General features: G+C 46.6%; 2 protein-coding genes and 2 long non-coding RNA genes across 6 annotated transcripts in view; 2 read left to right on the top strand and 2 right to left on the bottom strand.

The window, feature by feature from the left end:
• LOC119130302 (H-2 class I histocompatibility antigen, alpha chain-like) overlaps positions 1-25,439 on the bottom strand; it is a 346,995-nt gene that overhangs the window by 71,098 nt on the left and 250,458 nt on the right. The gene's annotated exons all lie outside the window — the stretch shown is intronic.
• The window catches only part of LOC119130478, a 340,541-nt gene that overhangs the window by 68,335 nt on the left and 246,767 nt on the right, over positions 1-25,439 (top strand). The window lies entirely within an intron of this gene.
• LOC119130460 overlaps positions 1-25,439 on the top strand; it is a 180,183-nt gene that overhangs the window by 34,726 nt on the left and 120,018 nt on the right. The gene's annotated exons all lie outside the window — the stretch shown is intronic.
• Positions 1-25,439, bottom strand: part of pvrl2l (PVR cell adhesion molecule related 2 like) — a 62,197-nt gene that overhangs the window by 29,783 nt on the left and 6,975 nt on the right. For both annotated transcript variants that reach the window (XM_037263998.1, XM_037263999.1), the window contains exons 2-3: positions 2,004-2,116; positions 954-1,197 (exon numbers count right to left, since the gene is read on the bottom strand). In XM_037263998.1, coding sequence (XP_037119893.1) covers positions 954-1,197; positions 2,004-2,116 — 357 coding nt within the window. The remainder of the gene's footprint in view (positions 1-953; positions 1,198-2,003; positions 2,117-25,439) is intronic.

Below are 25,439 nucleotides of genomic sequence, written 5' to 3'. Positions count from 1 at the left end.
GGATGAAAAACACCAGCTGTCTACGATTACACACGGCGGGTGCTCCCCCCCCCATCCACGCCCCACTCACGCCCCCCTCCCGTCACCAGCGGCGTCGTAAACATCTCGCTTTTAAGACGACGAGGCGCTCGCTCGCGGCGTACGGAATCCACGCTCACGGTACGCCGTCATCACTTGTTAAGCACGAGCCGACATTTTGTTCCATGAAATTGCCGTGTCGATCCAATCTTAGACAAGCTAACAAATAGCATCGGTGTTGCTAATACGCACAAGCATAGATTCTTTATCCTCTGCAAAGAAACGACTAATGTGTATCGTGCAGACATGTGTACGATTCTGTACAGCTCCAGCTGTTGTACAATGTTATACAGTTATATTGGAAATCAAATTTTTTATTTTATTTTATCAGCCATGCTCAGTGCTCACCAAAAGCTGTGCACGCAATCAAAATTATAATGGCAGCCGGGTGTTAAAATACACAATCCAAAAGTTTCAATATTGGCATTTCCGTTATAACTTTGAACCAAAAAAAAAATGTCTTCAATGAAATATGACACACACTGAGAAATTAATGATTTAGCTACACGTCTGGCATGTGGTCGCTAATTTTAATATTAATCACGTTTGCATGACTAAACTCTTAAACCGAGCGTTGGGAAAAAACATTTTCATGCAGTTTCTGAGGGAGCTGCAATTGCTGCTTATAAATAAATGAATAAAAAGAGCTGTTTAAACAAGGCTAAACTGATTTTACACGGCAATCGCAGCGCTTTAGCGGCAACACGGCCATTTTTAATAAACGCGGTCATGCTCGGATTCACCGAGCTTGCTCAAAAAATGCAACGACGACATGATTGAATTTCTAGAAGTCGTTCTCCTTCCTCGCTCGGCTTCGGATCGACATCGGCTTTAAATTGCTCGGTCACGGGGACAAAAGAAACTGGACAACTCACCCAGCATGACGAGCGTAGTGGTGGCCTGTTCGTTGCCCGTCGGGTAGGTGGCGTACTCGCAGGTGTAGCGTCCGGCGTCGGACATGCGCAGGTCAGAGATCCGGATGGACGGGTTCACCAGCTTGTTGTGCAGGAAGGCCACGCGGTCCTTGAAAGCCAAGTCGGGGAAACTCTGGCCGTACATGGGATGGAAGACGGCGATATTGTCTCGCTGGCCCTCAGTGGGCTCCCAGATCCACGACACCTGAAATGTATTTTTTTGTTTTTTTTACATGACGTACAAACTCAAGACTAAGATCAGCTGGAGCCGTGACGAAGGCATGGAGCTATTTTAATGGCCACTTTTCCGGAATATAATTCGCAGCAGAGTTTAAAAGGCTCCACGTGGTGAGCTGGTATTCATATTTGAAACGGTATCGTGTCACTCATTGATCCCTGCGATGATCGCTCCCGCTGCGACTAAATGCCACCGTCAATTAAAGCGGCGTGAAGAAGGCGCTAAAGGTTCAATTCGTTATCTCATCTTCCTCTCCTTTTTTTAATTTTTTTTTAGCTTTGAGTAAAGCTGGCTGATTCATTGATTTGCTCAATGAATTGGAGTTCATTTTTCTCGCAGTGTGTTAGCAACTAGCTGTTTTTATTTTTAAATTGTATTTGATAAGTGCCGCACGAGCTTTATCACATAGTTCCAATGATTAATTGGCCGGCCAATTATAGCTCTTGTATAAAATCAGCCGCAACCTTTTTTGTCCTTCTACGACATTCCAGGATGAAGAACAAAGTTTGCGTATCGCCCAGGAACCGCACCTCCAATGAGTCCACTGCGGACAAATTGAATATTGATTGCAAAGAAGCAGGGAGGATCAAGCAAATGTTTTCTCGTTTGCTTCTTCGTCGTCTTGTGGAGCTCGAGAGCTTTGGCCGAATGCCCAAACAAACATTGGTGAGTAAATGTCTTGGCATGTGTGTGAAGGAATCCACATATATACTTACATGTATACAAATTTTAGATTAAAATAGTATCATTGTATTCAATTGATAAAGACTGACCTGCGTGAGTTTGGTGATGCTATCACTGTCGATGAATTGACAGCGCAGGTCCACCGACTCGTTGGGGTACGCCTCCAACTCCTCCTCCACGCGCACCTTCTGAGCGCCGACACCTGGAGACCAACAAAGATGGACTGTGATCCCCAAGGAATCGGAAAAGTGTGTAGATCGGGGGATTGGCGACGAAGTGTTGACTGGGGGGGCAGTCCTAGTCGTCATGGTAACGAAAGCCTACTAATGTCCTAGTCGTCATGGTAACGAAAGCCTACTCGCCATTGGTCAGCGGAGTGTGGGTTTGGCTTCCAGTCATGAGATTATTATACAGTAATCCCTCGTTTATCGCTGATAATCGGTTCCAAAAACCACCCGGGATAAGTGAAATCCGCGAAGTATGGTCACCAACAAGAAGTACTGGGCAGGCTAAGGAGTTAGCGGAAAGATGCTAACACGCGAAAACGGACTGTAAACGAACATTTGGAGCAATACTACATTGTCCTAAAGGTTAGACACATGTTTCCTCAATTTAGAAGTTATTATTTTGACTTTTAAATAGTTTTTTAATTTGGAAAAAAAAAATCCGCGATGTAGTGAGGCCGTGATAAACGAAACGCGAAGTAGCGAGGGATCACTGTATTGCTAAATTGTATTGCACACACACACAATGATTTAAATTTCAGAGTTTTTGTTACAAAGGATGTTTTTTTTCAATATTGCAACTGCTATTTGACGTGATTCTTTTTCAAGGTTGCCTTCTGTATTATTTTTCAACAAGGAGAAAAATCATTTCCTCTGATTTATTATACATAAATGTCTTGGTCTTTGAGGATAGCTTGAAGCAAAAAGTCAAATGCCAATGAACTCTAAATTACTATGAAAAGCAGTTTATTGATCCACTTCAATTCGAGTTGGTGTTATCTTACGATTTTGACCAGCCTCCACTATGACATATGGTTATGAATATATTGTATAAATAATGCCTGAAGCAGTTGTTTTCATCGGGAATGGCATTGTACAACATCACAATATTGATTTGAATTCGATTCATTCTTCAGGCACTGGTTGATGTATATTTACAGACGATCTGTGTGTGCGTGTGTGTGCTTTATTACAATAAGATGCATATTAGACAGTCATTGAAGCATGCTCCCTATCGCCCGAGGGAGACAACAGCCTTGTCAAACCGGTGATCCACTAACACTACACACACACAAACACGCAGCGAGTATACTGTAAATGCAAAGTAGCTTCCCGATGCGTGAAAACAAACACAAAAGCTCGACCGTGAGCCGACAAGCTGATTATTTCAATATTTCATTTTCTGTCATATTTTTGTCTTGTTTGGTTTTGTTGTTGAGGTTTCCTCTTTACGCTTCGGACGGATTAATTCCGCTTAATTAGACACGTCGCCACTCTGTGTCGCTAAAATCTCCAGATACAAGTGAAATGTGTCATCCGTTCACTATCAAGTAGCATTCATGGAATGTCAACGGCGGCTGGGAATTCGAGTTCCAGTGTGGGATTTCCAGTTTCGGAGCGTCACCGTCAAAGTGGAATGTCAAGGTTACTGCGAGGTCAAATTTTTGAAGCAGGAAAAACCGGCATGTAATTCAACTTTATTTTTGTAAGAGTTATTTGATTGTGTGTTTTGTGACCTTTTACCACATAAAAGCAAACTGACGGCAGTCATCACACTTGTCTTTTAAAGGCTTCTTCTTACTTGCTAGCAGCGTGCAGAGATTGCTGAACGCTGCTCTCAGGGGGTGTCAAAGGAGGCTGAGGCGGGTGCTAGGCTAAATGAACCCCCGCTGCGCCCGCCCCCCAAGCAGGATGAATCACACTTAATTGACATTTACAGGCTGGTGGCATTTGCTTGTTTATCCTCCCACATGTCAAAAGACAAGTAGAACGTTTGCCCGTCGCTATCTTGTTTACCGACAATTTCGCCGGGGATTCCCTAAGTGAGGGTGCGCAAGTGCTTTCGAGAGGAAGAAAATGAATGCTTAATAATTACATATTTATACCCTGAAATTTTTCACTGAAAGAAAAAAAAAAAAGTCACTCTCATCCCCAGACTTCCAGGACGCCTTTTAAAGCCACACACATTCAAAGTCATACAACCGTGACCACAACATGACAAAAATAAAAACTTCCCACACATATTTTGGCATTGGCATTTCACGTAGTAATGTAAATGTAAGTTCCAATTGGTTCAAAAGCTTTGTTTGCTGAAGCTTAAGTGGGGCCATTTTTCGCTTCTTGTGCGTCATCGGCAAATTGAATGATGAATGAATTAGTGGAGTGCAGCACAAGACAGATACTAAGAGCTTTTGTTTAGCGAAAAGAGCTATTCGGCTGCTGACGCAAGCAATGCGTTTGAATACAGGCAGCAATGATGGCTGCTCGTCTCTCGGCACTTTCAAAGTGTTCCCGGGCCTTTCCGGTTCCCTATCTCGCCATTTACGTGTTCATCCATGAGTGAAAGAGAAGAACGCATGAGCACCGCCCGCAGTCGTTCAGGTTAAATGTGTGATAACTCCTCTCGGTAATTGCTCGTCCCGCAGCTTTTATCGTCGACGTGGGTCGGGAGGGGCCACACGGCGCACCGCTTGGTCGCCCTCTCAAGCGTGAACGCGGCGTGTTACGCCAAGCGGCGGATAGGACGACGACGACGCTAACGAGGACAAATACGCGCCGCCGGCCACGGGATGAGTTTATTACCGCTTAATATTGTTCTAGTAAAAAAAAAAAAAAAAAGACAACGTATCTAGTATAACAGTTTCTTCAAACTGTATCGTGAAACGAATTTCATCATTGACATGACCTGAGCAGAAAACAACAATATATAAAAATGCACTATATAAAAATATGATAATAAGATCCGCCGCCCACCATTTGTGCTGAGGGTGTCGAGCGATTCTTCCGAAAAGACATTTCACGGCACTCTATATTCAGAAAGCAACAGGATTACGAATGATTGACAGAACGTAATCGGAGCTGTTTAGCAGCAGGACGGCTAATAAACACTGTCATGCGCGGGACAAACGTTCATCAGCGGCGGAAATGAATGCCAAAAGCAAATGTTCGGAACCAATCAAGCGTTGATGTTGATTAAAAGCAAAAGAGCTTCGGCAAGGACGCCGTAATTAGCCTCCATTGTTGATTTTCCCTAATCTGCTTCATCTCGAAATGCTCACACGCCTTCTTTGTCGTCGCGACGAGCAGGTGACTTAATTCGGAACGAGCCGGCGTTAAAAAAAAGTCATTTGGAAACTTCTTATGAAGACTTGGAGGACTGGATCATGCATAATGGATGAGATTGGACGCTGCAGACGCTTCCGAATGAAATGGGACTCATCAGCGGGGATTAAGCGGTGTGCCGAGCGCTACTCAGCCGACTTTGCGAGCAAGGCTAATGTAAATGACGCCGTCATACCGACTCGGGAGAAGCTCCTCTTCCTGTATATCATAAGCCCTTGTTGATTGGCAAACTGTCAACACATTTGGAAATTGGGCCCAACCTGTGGCGCTCTCATTTCTTGACACCCACGTCACTCACCAGGCCAAACAAGCCCCGCCTTCTAAAAGCATACGCATTCAAAGTCCCACAAATACCTGCACATTTTGCATTGCTAATGTCGTTTCAGCCGATTTCTTAATTATTCAACAGGATAATCACTTGATTCTAAAAATGTGACGTGGAGAAAGCCCTTGGATTCAGGAGTAATTGTAATCAGCGAGACACCCGCAGCCATTCATCTGGAGACGAGCTGACATTTGGCAGAGCCGCGGCTTTGAAGCGTGACACCAAATGCAATACGGTCATCTGTATTCAGACTTCCGTGGAGCTTTCGGCGTGATAAATGGCCGTGAATGCGGCGTCCCTATTTACGGCGCCCCGACTCGGGTTTGCAAATCCTCCGCGCTAAAGACTTCAATCATTGCTACCATTACTTGTTCAACACGTCGACCTTGGTAAATTGTTTCTCCCGTACAAACGGATTTCTTAGATTCTGTTGATTCTTCTTTGCCGCAAGTGTTAGCTTTCCCGAGTATCCCCACTGTGAGACAAATAAAGAATTCTTCCCTCCTGTTTCATTATAATCTCTTGATAAATTGAAGTTGTGAGTTTGTTTGACTTCCATCTACAAACAAAGCCGGAATAAAGTCTGCCCATGGAAACATTAAGAAGAACCCCGGCGGCAACTTGGAGGAAAAGAACAGCGTGTCCAGATCTCCTGCGTGTCTTTTTGTTAAGCCCACCTGCCACGAACGGAAGTGAGACGCCACACGGGCGCGTAAGCTAGCAAACTTTAGCTCGGCGCCACTTGCACGTCTCATCTCTATCGCGTCTGTCCACCACAAAGGCCGCGCGTGTCGAAATGACTTCTTTCCTTTCATGTACGGCAATCCGAGCGGTTCCCGTCGCCTTCGGGAACGACGGCCTCCGCGGGTGCCGATCAAAGGCCAGGGTGGAAATCATCACACGGAATTATTCAAGGACGGCCGGATGGAGATGTGAGGATTGTGAGTTTGGAACAAATCAGGCGATAACTTAAAATGTGGTAAAAGCGGACACATTGCAAAAGCAGCTACAAACGTGAACGGCTTTCTTTGAAGTAAACAAGAAAGAGTTACGGCAACTTCATTCACTACCGTGGATGTTTATATTTGTCAAAACTACTACTTTCCTATTTGGGGTGAAAATGTGAATATGCTGAGGACTAAGGTAATAATTATAGCTGATATTTTTATGGTGCATTTCAAGAGACCCAGGGATGCTTAACAATAACTCAGGCGAATAATTAAAATGAGTACGCTCGTCGCGCCATGCTAGCCGAGGTATGCGTTTTAAAAAATGAGACTATCAATTTATCACCAAGTCAAAATGCAATAAAACAGCTAATAGAAAATTAGTAATTGGGATTTTTATGGGTTGTGCTGCTGCGGCATAGGCGCCAGTGTCTTCATAATTTTATTTTTAGATGACATTTGGTGAGTCGCCAGTCAGCCGGTAGACCACCTACACTTTTGTGGTGCGATGACATTCATCAATTCCTACTCGGGTCGTAGCAAAGCCGCAAAGCCGATGAAATTGACGAGCCTCGCTCGGAAGTCTGATTGACAAACGCTCTGATCTGTAGAGGGCTTCCCGTCAGTCACCGCGACGTCATTGCGTCGTTTTGACGAGGGCCGACTCTCCAGGCGGGTGACTTCAATTAAGTGACACCTCACACAATGCGAGTCGGCTCTACGGCGCGTGTCGAACTCTAAACGCAAGGCTAATCATTTTGTAACATTAGCGTTAAACTCCCGCCTGGTACGGCAACTGCACAATTGGGCCTAATGCTAATCCAATTGCTAGCATGTGTTCCGCTCATATGGAGGTCTCAAAGAGAAGATGCTTTTCGCTGTCACTTGTCCTTCGTTTACAACAATGTCCTGACATGGCGATGTGGGAAAATTAAGCTGTTTTGCCCCGAAGCAGAGGAAGGAATTTTTCAAAACAGTCATTGGCCAGCCGATTCCGATCACCCCGACGGGACCCACAAAACAGAGACATAAAAGGGAGAGTCCTCTCCTAAAATTTAGAACCAGAGAAGTCTTTTGGATTCAAGGTGAAATGATTTTTAATGTCGGGAAGAGTCCAGTTGCCTCCATTTGCGCATTGGATGATTGGGTAGCATGGAAGCACCTTAAATTCAGATTTATTCTAGTAATGACATCTAATCACAGCAAGCTCGGCCGGGCAAACGAATGAGGCGGATGAGCGGCTCCCCATCGCGGGGGTGGACTCGGCTCGTTTGCCTGGCAGAAAGACGAGGGTCCGTTAACGAGCACTGGAAAGCGAGCCCCCAACCTCCAGTCCCACGCCCCCTGCTCAATTACTCCACCGCACCGTTTGCCCATTTTTGTTGCAAGGCAAGGAGGAGCGAGGGACCGATAAGCCGATTACGACCCTGAAGATCAACAACAGAAAGTGCGACGCGTTGGTGACAGATGTGACACAGCAGGCAACGGAGGCCATCTTGAGTGAATCAGTCAATTTTTCAAAATCCTGCACTTTATAAAAGATAGATGCTAATTAGCATTAAGCTAGTCTTTCGGTAATTGTTTTAAACACATAATGCGTACTTCTCTTTTGTTTTGTTTGACGGGAAACCTCAACCGGGAGTTCCATGACGAATTGTTTACTATTTGCCAAAGTGCCGCTAAAGTGCGTCGAATTTAGTTCATTGCCGCCAAGCGGCGCCGACCAGCTAGCAAGGCTTATCAACAATGCTACAGAGCGGCGATTGGCTTTTTAATCATCCAAAATGTTGGAAGAAATGGATCCAGGCTTGGGAGGAAGGGAGCAAGCAGGTGGTCAGAACTGGGTGTACTCGGATATTAATGTGAAATTACCCGGGACAATTTAATTTGAGACCACCGACTCCTATTTGTCATTTCCAAGAAGCAATTTTCTCTGGTACTGTGTGTTTGCAAATGTGTGCCTAACTTGCCAGTGGGCATCCGCGAGTGGCGTGTGACCGCTCACAATTCTATTATCTCTGCAGGTATTGAGATCCTATCCAGCTGCATCCTCTCCCCGCCAGTGTTGCGCGTGCGTGCGTGTTCACGTGTGTTTGCTCTCTGGCCGTCCTTGCTACTGCGTTTCCCCGTCTGCTTGTGTAAATCACACAAAATCTCTACAGTGTCTTTATGCGAGTCTAAGAGTAAATCTTACTGTTGATCTCCAAAAGCTCTAAATACTCTTGGACCAACAGATAGCCAAGACATTTTGGCTGCCTGAGAGAATTCCAGATCCCTCAAACAGATCAATAAACGCTCCACTAACTTCTAGCATATAATGGGAAACATCATTGACGCGCTAACAGAAATTAGCGCCGATTAACTCGTTCACTGCCGGTTAAAAATGGAACTTTGAGGTCTGTATGATTTCTGTAGACCTTGGGGTTTAACCATGCAGGCTTGGCTGTGTCGACGATTGTCAGCGGCAAGGAGAGCCGGCGGGTTTTTTGAGTACACCCCCCCCATCAACGTGACAGCCACTCGGCACGGTGATCTCTACCCGTCCTGGGAATGACCCCCTCCAACCCCGCCAGTTCCTCCTTATCACGCTCCTTCTTGTCATCTTCTGCCCTCCTGATCCTGCTGTCTGTCTTCCTCACCCTCATCACCGCACCCCCCCCCCCCCCACCCGCGTGTCTCTCCTCGCCTCCCCCGAACCATCTGATCCCCCTTCCCCAGTGAGCTCGTGGAGCAGTTGGTGCCTGCGTGCAGAAGGTACACAACAACTAGCGCATACATAAAATAAAAAAATAAACTGCCTGTAGCCATGAAAATGTTGCGTTTGACTCCCGGCGGTCTGCAGTCAGTGCCGGGCTGACTTCATAATATGAATAAAAACAACAACAAATAAGCTACAATAGCTAAGCCTGGCTCAAAAAACACTTTGTTTATTCTTGTTCCTGGCACAATTACATGCGACTACTTCGAGGTAAGAAGGAGAAATAAACTAACTAATGGCATTCTAGGAAAAATAGTATGACCCTTGTTATATGGTTTTCATTCCTCAATCATTCTCCCGCTTTCGTGGTTCTGTCGCTTCGTCTCCCTCGCCGTTTATTATCTCTCCTTATGCCACTTCATTGCCATCATTTGTCTGCTTGCAGGCCTGCCGTGCATCTACGTGTGTGTGTGTGTGAGTTTGTGTGTGTGTGTGTCATGGTGATTGGTTGTGCGCCTAAGCCATACCAGCGCGGCATACTGAGAAAATTAAAAAGCGATTTGACGGGTTTTGTGTGACAGATGGAAGTGTGTGTTGCTCCGAATTGTCTGATTTGCTGGGGGGGTGGGGCGGAGCGTAGCCATGGCGATGGAGGTTAGCAACTCACCCGAGCATCGAGTGGCCGACTAATCCATTTTGTCGGTTAATTTGACTTTATTGTTTTTAGTGAATTGAATAATTGGAAGTGCATTGCTGCTGCTTACGCTAACAACATGGCCACAAAGAGGGAAGGGCTAGTTTACAAAAGCTAACTAAAAAATATGGTTGCTACTTCACACATTTAAGTAAATGACAGGGAAAATGATTTGCTGGAAAAAAACAATACCAGGAAAAGCCCAGAAGGGAAAACAAACAGCGCAAAACTGTTTTTAATAATGTCACTATCATTTTCCTTTTTCTCGACGCAAAGGAGAGAGAAATAATTTAAAAATGGATTCTCATGAAGGCAATATTGCTCAGTGCTATGTAAAATTGATTTGGAAAAAAAATGAACCCAGCGACTATTTACACCAAATCCACACATGAATAAATAAAGACGTCTCTTACAAGTCTAGTATGAAGACCGCAAACATGGTCCACCTTTCGAGTCTCGCTTCGTTTTTGCAAGCGCGCCAACATGAATTAGCAATGCGACAGCCACGTTCGCCTCGCTCGCCGCATTAGCCGCCACCAAACAACTTTAAACGCAGGGGCGCATGACAACCATCCAACGTAGATTCCTGCCGGTGTGGGCAAACTTTTGGGTTTGAGGATTTTTGACGAGCCAACTAAAAAAAAACAACGAAGCGTTTTTTACAAGGCGCTAACTTAAGCTAGCGGTTAGAGCTCACCATCATGGCTGACAGGCCATTATTCGCCGCCTGAATATCCCCGACACGCCGCCTCGGCTCGCTCGCGTGTGGTTGGAAGACTCGTATGTCGCCGGTTAATAATTCAACAGCATGGCCAAGATGGCGGCGCTCGTTCCCTTTAATTATTGACCGGCAACATGGAGACGCTCCCGAAGGGGGCGGCCTGGGGGACATTTGAGACGCGGGAAAAGAATGCCAACGATTAGCAGAAGAGGGGTCACTTTGATGAGTTTTTGAGCGGTCAGCGGGTCAGAGAGCCCAAAAGCAACATGGCCGCCCGCCCCAGGCTGCATCGCGTTCCTTGTTTGCGTCACCGCAATTAAAGCCCACTCCCCATCTGTCGTAAAATACCAATTAAAAAAGAGTTTAAGAAACACTTTGCAAGCATCTGCTTTTTGTCCTTGGAGACAAGAAGTCGTTAAAAATCTCAAATGACTTTGCGGGGTATTGTGGGCCCAAACGAGCCTGCAAAGTTTACAACAACGGTTGGTGCAGGTGTGCCGGAAATTCAATTGCATTTTTTCTTTTGCCTCCCCATTCCTCTATCCTTCACCTCTGTGACTATCTATCACCTTTCCACCTCATACAAGTCCCCACCAGTCACTCTTTTCTTCATCCCTCGAGCCAGTCGTCACCCGGCGCAAACATAACAAGAAGGAAACTAGATAAAAGATGACATTCGCCTTTAAGGAAATAATAAAAACGTCAAGCGGCATTGAAGCTTTTTTTTTTTAGCATCAGATAATGTCATCTCCTCCAGCCGAGCAGGTAATTGAGGCGAGATCTAAAAGAGCCTCTACTCAGATGCTGATGAGGCGTCACGATAGCGTCTCCGCCATAATTACAGCGCGGATCCCTCCCGGGGGCCGGCGGCAGCTCCGAGCCGCGCTGTGCTTCAAGTCGAAGCCGAAGGGTTACTGCGGGACATAAATCCCATCGTTTTCAAGCGTCAGATGCCACGTTTGTATTTGTCTTGTGTGTCTGCCGCTAATGACGCACCGCGCTTCAGATTGATCACACATCACGGCACTCTCACGGCGTGATTGACGGCTGCTCGTGACACTTCGCCAGCCGTGATCCTTGACGAATGACGGATCCTGTGCAGCGAGAATAAAGATCTATCAAAAGCATTGAGGTCTTTCGCATAAACCGACTATCATCAAAGTGCTTTTGGGGGAGTAAGTCCCACTGTGGAGTCAGTCAAAGCACAATAAAGCAAAAATATAATACTAAAGCTAACATTTGCGCCAACATCAAACAAATATTGCGAAAATCATAAAATAAAATCTACTAACTGAGATTATTTGGGTCATTTTATGCTTTCGTCACCACAAATCAAAAAGTTGCCCAACTCATGACTAGGAAAAATCAGAAAAAAAAAAGCTAATACCACTAAATGCTCTAAAGAATGCTCAGCGGCACAATAGCAACAAAAACAAGCGGATTTAAGAGGGAAAAGCGATCCGCTGAACGGCAGCAGATGTTTCCATCGAGTTGCACGACAAAACTGCTCTGCGGGTTACATAAAGTCTTAACGTGCACGCTGACGATGTGCGTGTCCGTGTGGGTGAGAGCTTGATGCGTGCATGTGTGCACACTGACATGAGTGGGAGGATGACTCAGAGAGCAGGTGAATCACTTTAGGCAGATGTGCAACGCCACATATAGACGCAAGCACACACACAAAACGGCCAAACACACAATAAGGTGTCAACAGGCGCCCGCGGAGAAGATGGTGGCTAACTTGTCCACCTGATTGAGTCCAGTTAACCCCCCGCTGATGACGAGTAGTATAAGAATAGAAACCTTAGAGGTGGGGGGTAGAACTGCTTCGGCAATCTCTCAGAGAAGGTTGTGTATCGATCTTGCTGCCATACATTAAACAGTTAAACAGAGAATTATATACCAAGTGTATGAAAAAAATCTATTTAAAACGAAACATGACTCTACTCGATTATCAAAATATGATGAATTTGATAATTGAAGTTTTGTCGATTAATCGATTAATTATGACACCTCTAGTCACGATCCCGAACTGGATAAGCAATCGAAAACAGAGGCTGGCTGGAGGAGGCTACATCTGCAGGTTAAGGTGTTTAGAGGACACAATAAGCGGCTAATTCGCACACCTCAGAAACTCTCAGGAAGCTTCCCGAAAACGATCGCAATACAAGAGCGCCCGAGACGTGACTTCCATGACGATGGCCTTGCGCGAGCCTTTGCCGAAACGAGCTTCTTATGACAAATCCGAGCGTATCCGATAATTGCCGCCGCGCCGTGAATTGATTTCATCTGTTAAAGTCAAGCCTCGTCCCGGCCATTGTTTCCGTAACAATGCTGATTGAAAGAAACTCAAAGGTAATGCAATCAACCCTCTTGAGAAATCAGTGTCTGCCACACGTGAATTTTAAGACAGCTGTGGCGACGCCCACAAGGTGACACGAGATGACTTTTTATGTATTCTAATGTAAACGTGCTGTACGGCATCGAGGATGAAACGCCGTCATGTCAGAGGAAGATGCTGATGAATGATGCTCGCTTACTCGCGACCGATATCACGCACACGCAAGCGTCTGCACAAACGAGGACGGACGAGCGCTCGTAGATGATATGAAAATGCGCTCGCTCGGTGGAGTTGCGGCTAACATGAGCCCGCAGGCTTATCTACACACACACACACACACACACACACACACACACACACACACACACACACACACACACACACACACACACACACACACACACACACACACACACACACACACACACACACACACACACACACACACACACACACACACACACACACACACACACACACACACACACACACACACACACACACACACACACACACACACACACACACACACACACACACACACACACACACACACACACACACACACACACACACACACACACACACACACACACACACACACACACACACACACACACACACACACACACACACACACATGGATTAAGAGGACACCTCACTGTCAGAGGCGCACCTCTGGCATGCACGAGTAAACATTTGATTGCATTCGTATGACTGTGTGTGTGTGTGTGTGTGTGTGTGTGTGTGTGTGTGTGTGTGTGTGTGTGTGTGTGTGTGTGTGTGTGTGTGTGTGTTTGCACAGTCTTATTTTCCGGATTTCCAGAGTCACCGTCACAATCCGGCGGGAAAACATTGGGCAAGCGAAAACTAATTACAGAACAGAAGGTCCTTGGCCAAAAACACACACACACAAACGCACAAACACACACCATTCCGAGTGTTATGTCGGCCATGTCCTCTACGACCTCCCGCCTCCAGAAAGAAAGATGGCTCCCGATTGGCCAATCATCTGCAGACAGTCACCTCTCAGGTTGAAGTGCCATCGCTCACTTGATAGGGCGCAAAAAATAAAATTAAAATAAAACCCAGGGTTTATCTTCATGGATCGGGAGGAGAGGTGACCGCACGCTAACCTAGCAGGTGAGCGATAAATCTAATTTGACTTTATCTTTATGCCGCAGAGCCAAAAAGGCTGCCCCTGGGGTAGAGCAATTTCAGAAGAAAGTGGACGGCCAAGCTCCGTAAATACATTTCCAGATAATATTTTTGCACTGTTGGATTTAAATAACTTTTATTTACTATACGTTGGCATTTTCGGGAATTTTATAATAGCGAAAAATCATGTACATTTTTTGCTGATTTTTTTTTCTGTGTCAGGGGAAGGTTTGAATGTCAATATACTGTGTCAAAAAAACAGACATTAAATATGAAGCACATGACACTATACATTAATACTGATCATGAAATATGAACGAAAATGTGCTACATTACTTCACTCTCACTTTAAATTACAGCAGCGATGCACACTTGTAACTCAAGCGGGCTCCCACGGGACAGTCGGACGCGCACCTGAACCCGGCGCCGTTCCCCAAGCGGGCGCGGCGCAGCTTTGCGCAAAGTGACAAACAGATGCTCATTTGCAGCCACATCTGGCGTCATGTCATCTGGGAGGGGGTGCAGAGAAATGCAAACGTGTGCACGTGCATGTGTGTGAGTGTGTGTCTTCCTCCAGGCCATCTTCATGTCACATCGCTTACTGCGACACGAAGCGGGGGCCCAGCGGATCGGAAGTGAATATGCCGCTTATAGTTGTTTTTCTTCCCGCTCCACCTCGCACCCGAATGAAAATGAAAAGTGTACTTATAGAAAAATGCCATTTGCACGCCCCCCCCCTAAGAAGCCTGTGAGAGGCACGAGTGAGCGCAGAAGCCGAGTGCGGCTATGCAAACACACACTGGTCAAACATTGGACAACAGAGGTGGCAAAAGTACACACGCGCCGTTTTTAAGTAGAAATACACATCCTACTTGTGTCGAGAGGGAGAAAAGATTTATTATCGTAACATCCATGCTAGTTTGCGTTAGCCCATCACATGATGTGTTAGCATTAAGCTAGCGCCCTCTCGTCAAACAAAGTTGTACAGTTTATTTAAACGTTTTGACGTTTAAATATACATTTAATTCTCATTTCTTGTGTTAGTTTTACATTCAAATTCAAATATGAGCGACAATTAAACATTTTGGAAGCAAGCGAGGGGACGAGTCAAGCTAGCTAGCCTTAAGTGACGGCATAAAAAAAAGGTTTTTCGTCTGATAATTTTAGCTACAGAAAAATTGAGTTAGGAAATGGTGATTAGTAAATCTTCACTTTCCGTGCGGCGCGAATCGCACGGCTACCAATCAAGTAAAATGGGTTATAAAGGACACATTGCAAGGACCACGCCTGTAACCTTCACTTTGTTTTCATTCCATCATTTTTGACTCTTCACGTGGTTTGGGAATGTCATCATCCTTCTCCCCCCCCCCCCTACTCCCCTTCATCTCCCGCTGTTGTCATTGCTCATCTTCCTCTGTCCTTCCCAAGCGACCTAAACGTCTGCCTCTCAACTAGAAATGCGCCAGATCACCCCATCACTTCTTCCACCCATCCAATAGGAAGAGATCACACAAAAAAAAAAACTGCGAAAGTGCTCAGAGAGGAATTTCATCTATTTTTCATGAGCGAGCTAAAGATGATTTTGCTCGTGTCACGTCCTGGCGGTGAAAGGGGTCACAAACATCTACCAGCATGTCGGAGGTCTTCATAACCGAGCCTGATAGCTGCCGGAGGCGTGCGGAAAGGTGTTAGCGCCGCGCACAGCTGCAGCCTGGCATCGACCGACACGCATCGCCGAGCCGCCGCTTTGAAAAAGATGGAGGAAAAGCTTGTACAAATCCCTTAAGCTTGATCAATAGTTGACGTTTGATCAATATTCAAATCTTAATGACTTCGGAATTGACACCAAATTTGATTAGTATCAGAAGCAGCTTTTTTTTCCTCCGTCCTGTATTAACGATATTTCAAGTCAACTTGCTCAAGCTTGAACGGCATATAAAAACAAACATTTATGAAAGTTTTGTATCAGTAGCTCCTCGGCAATACCGGCACAGAAAAAAGAATCAACGTCACGGCTCTTAACCCAGCGTGTCGCCTTTTCACGCAGCCCGGAAAAAAAGTTCGTCTATTTGGTTAATGCCACTCTTGACTAATACTTGCAAATGATCTGCAATTTTCCACCGGCAGCGGTAGAAGCAGAAGTTGAAGCAGCCTGTAAAAGCCGACATTTTTTTTTTTTGAAAGCTCTATAAAGCTAAGGACACGTTAAACCTTTTAAGATCCGGCGCTTTCTTTAACGGCCATCTCGCTCAATGGCACCTCTGAGCGACGGAATTCTTTGCGACGTGCTCTTGAAAAGACACACGGAGCGCTTGGCGTCTTACACACGAGCGAAGGAACCTGACTGGCATTCAAAAGGCTGCCGTCGCCATTCAGGCGCGATGAAGCCCACAGAGGAGCCGGAATGTTGGCAGTCCGACCGTGTCCGGAAAATACATGTTGCCTTTGGAGACAATGCCGCCACTGCATTCTGTGCTGAGGCTGACAGAATTCATTCTACAACCCAAGACTTTGTGTACTTGGGCACGGTCATTGTGCACCTGATCCCCAGGCGGTCATTTGTTTAGCCGTTGCGAACAAAGACGCAAATACGCCTCCGGGCACGTTGCCAGTACAAAGGCGAGGGAACAAAGATGGCGTCCAGCGTGGTGTCCATCGGGCTCGCTAAGGTCGGAGCTGAACAATGCGGCCTTTCTGTGCTCCTTTTTACACAAGAAGGCGTGGCACGGCCGTCGCGGCCAAAATTGTGTGGTGGTTTCCATGACGATCAAGTCCCTTTCGGTTTGAATGTAGCGCTGCGGTCATTAGCATTGGAAGTGACGGGCCGTGACTGCCTGCCTGCAAGTTTGTCTCGGTGTGTCTTGAAGTGTAAGTGCAGATAGCAGTGTGTGTGTGTGTGTGTGTGTGTATTTCCACAGGAGTGCAGGTGAAGTGGGGCATTAAACAAACACACAAGCAGATCGCATCTCACTGCAGCTGCCTCACTTCGGCCTGGTGGGATCACATTTAACCTGCTGGTGTGTGCAATGTGCACACACGTGTACACAAACAAACACACACGTATACACGCGCGCAGAGGAATGCAGCTGCAGCGGTCAAACGAGCAAAAGTTGAGCCGGCCGTCGCTTGTTTCTCGTTTAACGACGGCGGCCGCGCAATCAATCTAATTAGCGGCGGCCGAGCCAATAACCGAGCCATAAATCCGCCCGCCGTCTGCTTTATTAGTTGCCATGGCAACACCCGCCGTAACCAAGGAGACCGCAACACTTGCTGCCTCCTCCACCCGACTGTTCCCCGTACTGGTGTGGGAATTCACGAGCGACGAGTGCCGGCGGAACCTCCGCAGGGGAACGGCGGGAGGCCGCTGAAGCGTTTGGAGAGGTCAAAGTGTTGGGCGCCTCGACGGGCTGCGGAAAGTCAAAAGAACGACGCACAGTTCCAAAACGAACCTTTCTGCCACGGTTAAAGTCACCATCAGAACGTGCAGCTCATTTACGGCTTAACGCGGCTTACACGGGCTTGCTGAAAGTTTCCATTCAGACTTGAGCCCACAAAGCGTGATGTCATAGTTTATTAATGTCGAGGGTGGAATAAAAAGTCAATTGCAATATTTCCTTCCTCGTTGTTGGATTTAAAAACGTCAACGCCTCGGTATCTCATTTCCTCTGGTCCGCGATGCGATGCTGAATGATGTGCAGATTATTGATTTGCCATTTGATACACTGCCGGCAGAGCACAGCAGATCCATATCTCTGCCACGCTGCGATTCATATTCCGACAGCATCCGCCGTCTTACCGCAATGAGGCGGCATTCGCCATGTTGGTCATGTGACCTCGGGCCCCGCTTCAAAACCAACAGGAAAGATATACAACTTGAGGAAAAGTCTTGAGACTATGGGCAAACCAGACTTTGCAGTCTTCACGAACAACTCCATGAAGTCTGCCTAGCAAAAAACGACAACAATATGAAAAAAAAAAAACGTGACCAGGAGAACCAATCGGAGCAATTCTGTCAGTCGCCTGCCGAGAGGAAAGTTGCGGCGCAGATGGAGTGGGAACAAACATCAATAGAGGGAAAAAATCCAATCAGACGTGATCAGCGGAGGCCTCGCACACCATCTCGCCGCACCTGTTGAGCGCTCAGCGGAAGCGTGCCGACGGCGTAATGGCGGCCATTATGAAGCCAGCGAGACCTATTATGGGGCGTTATTATTGAAATGGAGGCTATTAGCGTGCACACGCCCGACTTTGGGCCGCCAAAGCTGCAAAATGTCAATGTCACTTGTATCAAATGTCCTCAAAACAGCTCAGGTGGGGAACTATCCTCGCTTCTGTGCTTCAGTCAGATGTCAGAAGGCTGTCGGAAATGTTAAGCTAAATGCTAAGTACGATTAGAATCGTCGCAGTTGTTCGATGTAATTACGATACACATCTTAAATCCACATCCTTTGTCATTAAATGAAAATGTCAGCGTCATTTATAAATTTCTGTCCATCATGTGGCGTTGCTTTTTTTTCCCCCTGCCGCAAAGGTCGTGTCAATAACATGGCGGCGTTTGCTCCACGCGGGGAGAGTTTGCATATCGTCTGCAATGCTAATCTTGTTAGCATTTGACTAAGTGGGAATCCGCCGCTGGCGTGTTATCGACTGCCATTTGGAGTGGTGCTCACGTCACGTGGCGTTTTGGATAAGAGGCGACAAAGCACATATTGGAATTAAAAAAAATGATATTTTCATGTCGGCTTGTGTTTAAGTGTCGCTCCTTTCCCACACTCAACAACTCGTTCACAATCGAGCACACGCGCGGGACGTGACATTAGAGACTCGCCGTTGTCTGGTGACTTCTGCCTCGACAACAGCAATAAATCTTCTGCTCAGTTTGTTATCGGACAGAAGGAAAATTAATTGCCTCAGCGCAATTTGTTGTCGATGTCTGGGTGTGTCTTAGTAGTTATTTGTGGTTGCTTGTGTGAGTTAATGCGCACGTGTTCGCATCTTTGCGCCGGCTGGCACGCGCGTACCACGCAAAACAAAGATCTCTTTCCCAGGCGAGTGTCTCACTCTGATTGCTAATTAGCAACTTGTCAACAGTCATTCCTGTGTGCTTCCCCCGTCACCTCCGCGGCACCCCGGCCGGCACTCTCTGACAAACGCACAAATAAATGTGACTTGTTTTTCAAGGCGCGGTGAGAAAATTAAAAGAAGAATGCAGCAAATGTGTCGGAGCAACGCGTGCACGTGCTTCACGTTTGATTTGACAGCCGCGGCGCATTAAATATGTATTTCATCCATATAGCGGGATTCATGTGAGGTGTGAAGCATCACACTTTTATGCACTCGCTGGTCAAAAAAACATGTCACGTTTTATTTTATGCTGCTACAATGGCAAACAAGAGGCAGAAGAATAGATTCAGAAGTGCTGAGCTAATGAGTACAAGGACACTTGGAAGAGCCCACTGGGTCATGTGCAGGCAGGAAGCACTCAAACACTTCAGCGATTTTTTTGGGGGGGTATGTGGAATATCCAACCAAGTGAATCTTTGGAAGTAGTCCGATACCATGAAAGACTCAAATTGAAATTCTATTTTGCAGTTGCTACAAGTCACCATGACAAGTCGATGACAACCGAACAAAACAAACACTTTTGGATTAAATAGCTATGTGATTGCATTGGTGGAAAATAAAGCTGAAGTGTACACTGGTGTACCTTCAATAAAAAAAATGCTGGAGGGATGCACAGGTATATTTTACTGCGCAGTACCTCTGTGCCCCCCCAGGGGTGACACAGAAGCTCTAAATGAAATGTAAACAAACACGCCGTCAGTCAGCGCCAGGTAGAGTGGGGCATGCACCCCCCCCCCCCCTCCCCAATTCCCCCTCATCTCATTGCTTGTTTTCCACCCCTTCATCCATCCTGCACCCATCTGAATAAACACACGACGAGATGGCAGAGGAAGAGCGTGCACGGGAGACGAAAGTAGGGCAGGCCAACCTGGACGCATCGTCCCGAGCAATTTGCTCAGATGGCGAGCGAGGCAAGATGATGTGGATGGGAGGGGTGGGGGGGCTTAAGAGGCTCCTCGCTAAAGAGGATGCGAGCAAAATGGAACGACGAGGAGGAGGAGGAGGTGAGCGGTCGCCGGATGACAAAATGGAGCCAGCGTGATGCCGCCCTGACATTAGTCTGCCGGGAGATGAAAGAAAAAAGAAGCAGATGACCTTTTTGGCATCTATTGCGCTAAGGATGCTAATGTGTTTAGATTATTGTGAATGACTGTAGATTTTGTTGCTTCATGTTTATATCTTTATATTTTTTGGGGTGGCAGAACGGATTAATGGCATTTCAATTCACTTCAATGGGCAAAGATGACTCAAGATACAAACACTTAAGTCAATAGGATTCCTGCAGCTTGTTAATGATTAATTGGGAATTGGACAAAAGCGTAGCGTCGCCGTTTATCACAGGATTAATGGCGTGATTAAAAATCGATAGGATTGACACCCAATTTGAAGAATTTGGCTTGAGAAAAGCAAAATGGGTTCTCGGCGTGCTAATGGCGGTGTGGAAACAACAGATTGCTTGGCAGCTGGCCAGTCAAGGAGCTCAAAGTGTCAAACGGAGAAGAATGAACGTGAAGACGAAGAGGACGAGAACAGAGGAAGATGGGGAGCCCAGACAAGAGGATGAAGATGAGGATGATGATGCGGGGGAAGCAAAGGCCCCCCTCTGAGAGCAGCCATCAATAATCCATGCCGCTTTAAATTCTTCTTTCGGGCAGAGGGAAAGAAATGAAAATGTCTTCATCTTCCAAGGGAAGCTTGTGTTTTCATCGCTTGCTGGTTAGTTATCGGGATGAGGCAAAAAAAAAAAAAAAAGACTTGATGGAACTTTGAAAATTGAGGAACTGAGAATTCAAAATGGGTCAGGCTTGGAGGAGATCTATGTTCATAATAATACTATTAAAACTTACGAACAAAACTCAGATATTTGTTCGGTGGTTCTTAAAATGAAAACAAAAAGGCAAATACTGCCGTGATCACTCCGCAGAGGGCGAAGACGCAACAAGCAGCCGCCAACGTTCCTCCCATCGACCATGGCGAGTCTTTATCTTCCTGATTTGCTCTTCGCCGCAACCTGCGAGGGCACACGCGGCTCCTCGCGGCAAGATGAGAAAATGATCGAGCGGATGACAAGGAGCAAGAGGAGGAGGTTAAGAAGGAAACAAAGGCGGATGAGGAGTGCGATGATGAAGCACGAGGTGAGGGAAGGATAATGAGGAAGGGCATAAGAGTGAGGTGAAAGGAGGAGAATTAAAAATGGAAGGAGGGAGGGAGGACGCATGAAGACAATGATGTGACAGCCGAGCGGGGGAAAGAAAACACAGAATAGGAAATGAGGAAGAGGAGTCAGCTAAGGCGTTGCCGCCGGCGACGTCAATGTCTTGCCCACATATTCGTGCCTCCTCTTCCTCCCTTTTGTCATACGTACAGTTGGCCGAGTGTAATCCACTCGAGTTAAGCCAACTGGATTGAAGATGCTATCTTCATATTGCCATAACTGCGCCCCCCCCACCCCCCCACTTCCCCGACCAATCAACTCACTACCTCCCCCTAACCCACACTCAGTGTTGCTATGGAAGACAGCATCGCTCGACAGAACAAAAGATTCAAACGTGGATCCTTCAACTGAATGCCGGTGAACATCTGGGACGACGCGAGGTATGATTGGCCACACGACTGGCGCCATCGGCCCACAAAAGCCAAAGACCTCTCTCCAGACTCTATTACAGAAAAGGTCCTTGAGGATCCTCAGTATGGACCAAAAATGCAATAATCAACTTCAACCCTGTGTGTGACAAAGAGAGATGACCTGCAGAATCTATCAAACTATGACTAGTTTTGCATTTTCTTGGCACTATTTGTAAGTCTCAGGAATCATATCAAACGGCGGTCCCGAGGATCCGTCAAATTATGGCTTTACGACTAAGCTTTCCGTTTTGGCTTGAAAGGCAGCTAAACAGAGGAATGTCGCAGGTCTAGAATCCGCGGAGCAAGTCCTCGGTTGGTTGGTTAGCAACTTTTCTGCCAGACGAGCCAGCGACACAGATCAGAAGAGCGAGCCGTGTTGCTGTGGGAAATCCCAGCGAGCACGAGCCCAAATCCTAGCAGAAACGTCGCCCACTAAGTGAGCGCTACGATTGACAATTCCCGAAGGAGCGCACAGTTTATGGAATAACACTAATCTGCTCAGGCTGCCATACGCTCCTGCCAGTGCTTGTAATTCCATTGTTGCCTGGAGCCCAAGCTTTGTGGTGCATCGTGTCCAGAGGTCTCCAAAAGGCCTGCAGAACACAACGGCGCGACAAAAACAACAACAAGGACGCTGGCAGGCTGATAATCAAGCACAGTGGACAGTGTGCAAAAAAAAAAGAGGCTCCCGAGGGCAGGCCGCTATCAGTCCAATCATCGCCAACATTCCAGCCCGGCCGCCATGTGCAATATGCAGCCGCCTGATAAACAGGATGAGCCGGCAGAGATTCGTCTTCTTTCATCTTCGCAAAGTCTTCCTCCTACTCAGTCGGCCCAGCATACCAAGCCTCAGTGTGACATCACGGCGGGTTCAGACGCCGGTCGACACACGTAAGGGCGTGCCATCCGTCTCCGTTTTTATTTTCCACGTCATGAACTGCATTTGGGATTTCGCCATTTACCTCACACACCAGCGTGACCCTGATGCGCTCGGACCTGACCCCTATTTGTTTTATGTGCCCATCTTTCAGGGTTAAATCTTCCAGCAGCCGCCGTTCCCCTATCCATAAATCGCGTGTGAAAAGCAGTGGATGTCAATAAAGTGCTACTTGAAAATGTAGCGCACTGAATCCCTCAAAGGAATGGCCGACAAGCTAACAGATAGCCAGGGCGGGCCGCAAGCAGCGGAGATGAAAAAACACCGCTCCGAGCGCCACTGTGGTAGGCTTCAAAGTATCGAAAAAGGATGCAAATCAAAATGACCACCATCCTGTTCAATTTCAAGTGTGAGTGCTTGAGACTTTAGGGGGGGGGGGGGGGTTCCCCCAGTGAGTATCGGGGTGTCATGTCGGGGACCCCTAAGATATTGATATTTACCCAAGGATGCATGGGCGTGGCAAATCTGCCACAAATGGAAACATATAGTAAGATCAATAGCGAGTGTGATAGCACTGGGGCTAGCGCTAACACATCCAGGCAAGTAGCTGATTGGGGGGATCACCATGGCAACAACAGAGCCATCCTTCTAATTAGGGCACAACTTGTTATCTCGAGATGTGATTACTAAATGTACTAACTGGCCACCATATTAAGTACACAAGCTAACAAAACAAAATCGCTGTCAAACATTGCATGCGGCGACTGTGCACCAGCAGACCTTGCATTAAGTGCGGGGTCACATGTTGTGCACCTTTCATGTGCTTTGTGCAATGAGACGCACAACAGCACTAATTGGAAAGCAAATGTCAGCCGGCAGGCTAGCTGGCTAATTAGCAGCTCCGGCGCGGCACATTAAGCGGCGCGTCAACCCGACTGACTTCTGCCCGTTTAGCGAACTACAAAGGGCGAGGGGGCGGGTTTCGATTCATCCATACTACCGCGACCACCACTTTGCCTTGTGGGCCTTGGGTTGGACATTTGATAACAGACAGACGGGGCCCTGCAAAAAATATATGATTAAGGGTAAAATTGATTTTGTATTGCTGCATGACTGCAAATCAATCAATCATATTTTGTATTTCCAATCCAACTAGTTACACTAGCAAAGGTGGAGAAATAAGACACATTTGCTATTCGGAGCCGGCTTCTCCCAGGCTTTGTCTTCCTCCTGCGCCTCCTTGGCTCATGATGAATGGCTTCTCTTCGCCACCACCGCCGCCGTGTGTGTCTTTGTCACGCCTGATAAGTGTCCGTGGGCTGCTGGTGTGTGTTCTAGCCCTCGTATGTGTCTTTGTTGGTCTTTACAGGCCAATCCCCACCTGACACCACAATTACGTCTCTGCCGGTGGGCAGTGCTGGTGACAAAAGTCCACAGCGGAGGAACTACACGACAAACCCCGAGGCCGGATCACCTCGCATGTTTCTGAAGTAAAACATCAGTACCGTTCGGTTGTGACGGACACCGCTCAAGATCAATAACGGCCTTTGGTCATGTTTGGATCGCCGGAGGGGTGACAAAAGGTCTCGCCTGTGCTGAGGAACACCGACGGTCCGCATTCCTCACGCAGACCAAATTTGTGCATGTGAGCGATAAATATGTCATCTCCAAATAGATGCGCGGGTTATTCATAAACACGTACATGTTTATGAAGCAGAAGCAAAGACTGCGTGATTTGCTGCTGTTGGATTGTTCTACACACGGTGGACAATGTTCGCCGGGGTGCCTGGATGACACGCACACACTAATGAGGAACTCACACACGGCTCGGTGATGGAAGCAGTGGGTGTTTGTGATAACGCCACAGTCACTTTCTCACAAGCTATCAAAAACTGTAATTAGTACACACACTGCTGGGCCCGATAGCATGCACACACACGGAATTATTTATTCGCATAAAAAGAAAGTGGAGTAGTTTCATTTGAAGAAAAATGATGTGTGTGCTCAAAATCCCGTTGTGTTATTTTCCCTCATTAAAAATAAACACAAATCAAAGCCGGCGCCTGGTTAATTGAAAAGAGAAGTTAGAAATCACACGTGTGATTAGCATGTCAACTATCTAGTGAATGGGGGGGGAAAAACACACGCGCGTGTGTGTGGTTATTGATCAGGATGAGGTCAGTCAAGATCCATTATCTTAATGCACCTCGCGCTTCATGGTTTCACGAACACACACATCCGTAAACTAGCTTTGTTTCATCAGCAGCACTTTGATAAATTATTGACTAATTAAAAACTGCATAGTTGGTCTTAGCATACTAACACTGAGTTAGCAACCAAATTAGCAATCAAAGCTAATACACGCCAGAGTAAGTCATAACGCTTAACGTACACGTCTAGGTCATCAGGTCGAGTCATTGCTAAATTTGCTTGTTAGCTAAAGCTAACACATAATGGAAACCACCATAGGCATATAATTTTTATCCTCAGCAAAAAAACATCACTGCAACAGTCTTCTTCTCTGTCACCAAATCAACAAACATATCTATATATTACACTGACCCCTAGTGGCCAAGGCGTGCACACTAGTGTGAGCAGCACAATGTCCATTAAATTATCTTGAAGCACAAACTGTTTACATTCTATTTATGTTATGATGGTAGTACCT

This window comes from Syngnathus acus, chromosome 11 (assembly GCF_901709675.1).
Source record: "Syngnathus acus chromosome 11, fSynAcu1.2, whole genome shotgun sequence".
NCBI classification, from domain to species: Eukaryota; Metazoa; Chordata; class Actinopteri; order Syngnathiformes; family Syngnathidae; genus Syngnathus; species Syngnathus acus.
The sequence above is the reverse complement of the archived record's forward strand: the minus strand, read 5'-3'. Positions and strand labels throughout refer to the sequence as shown.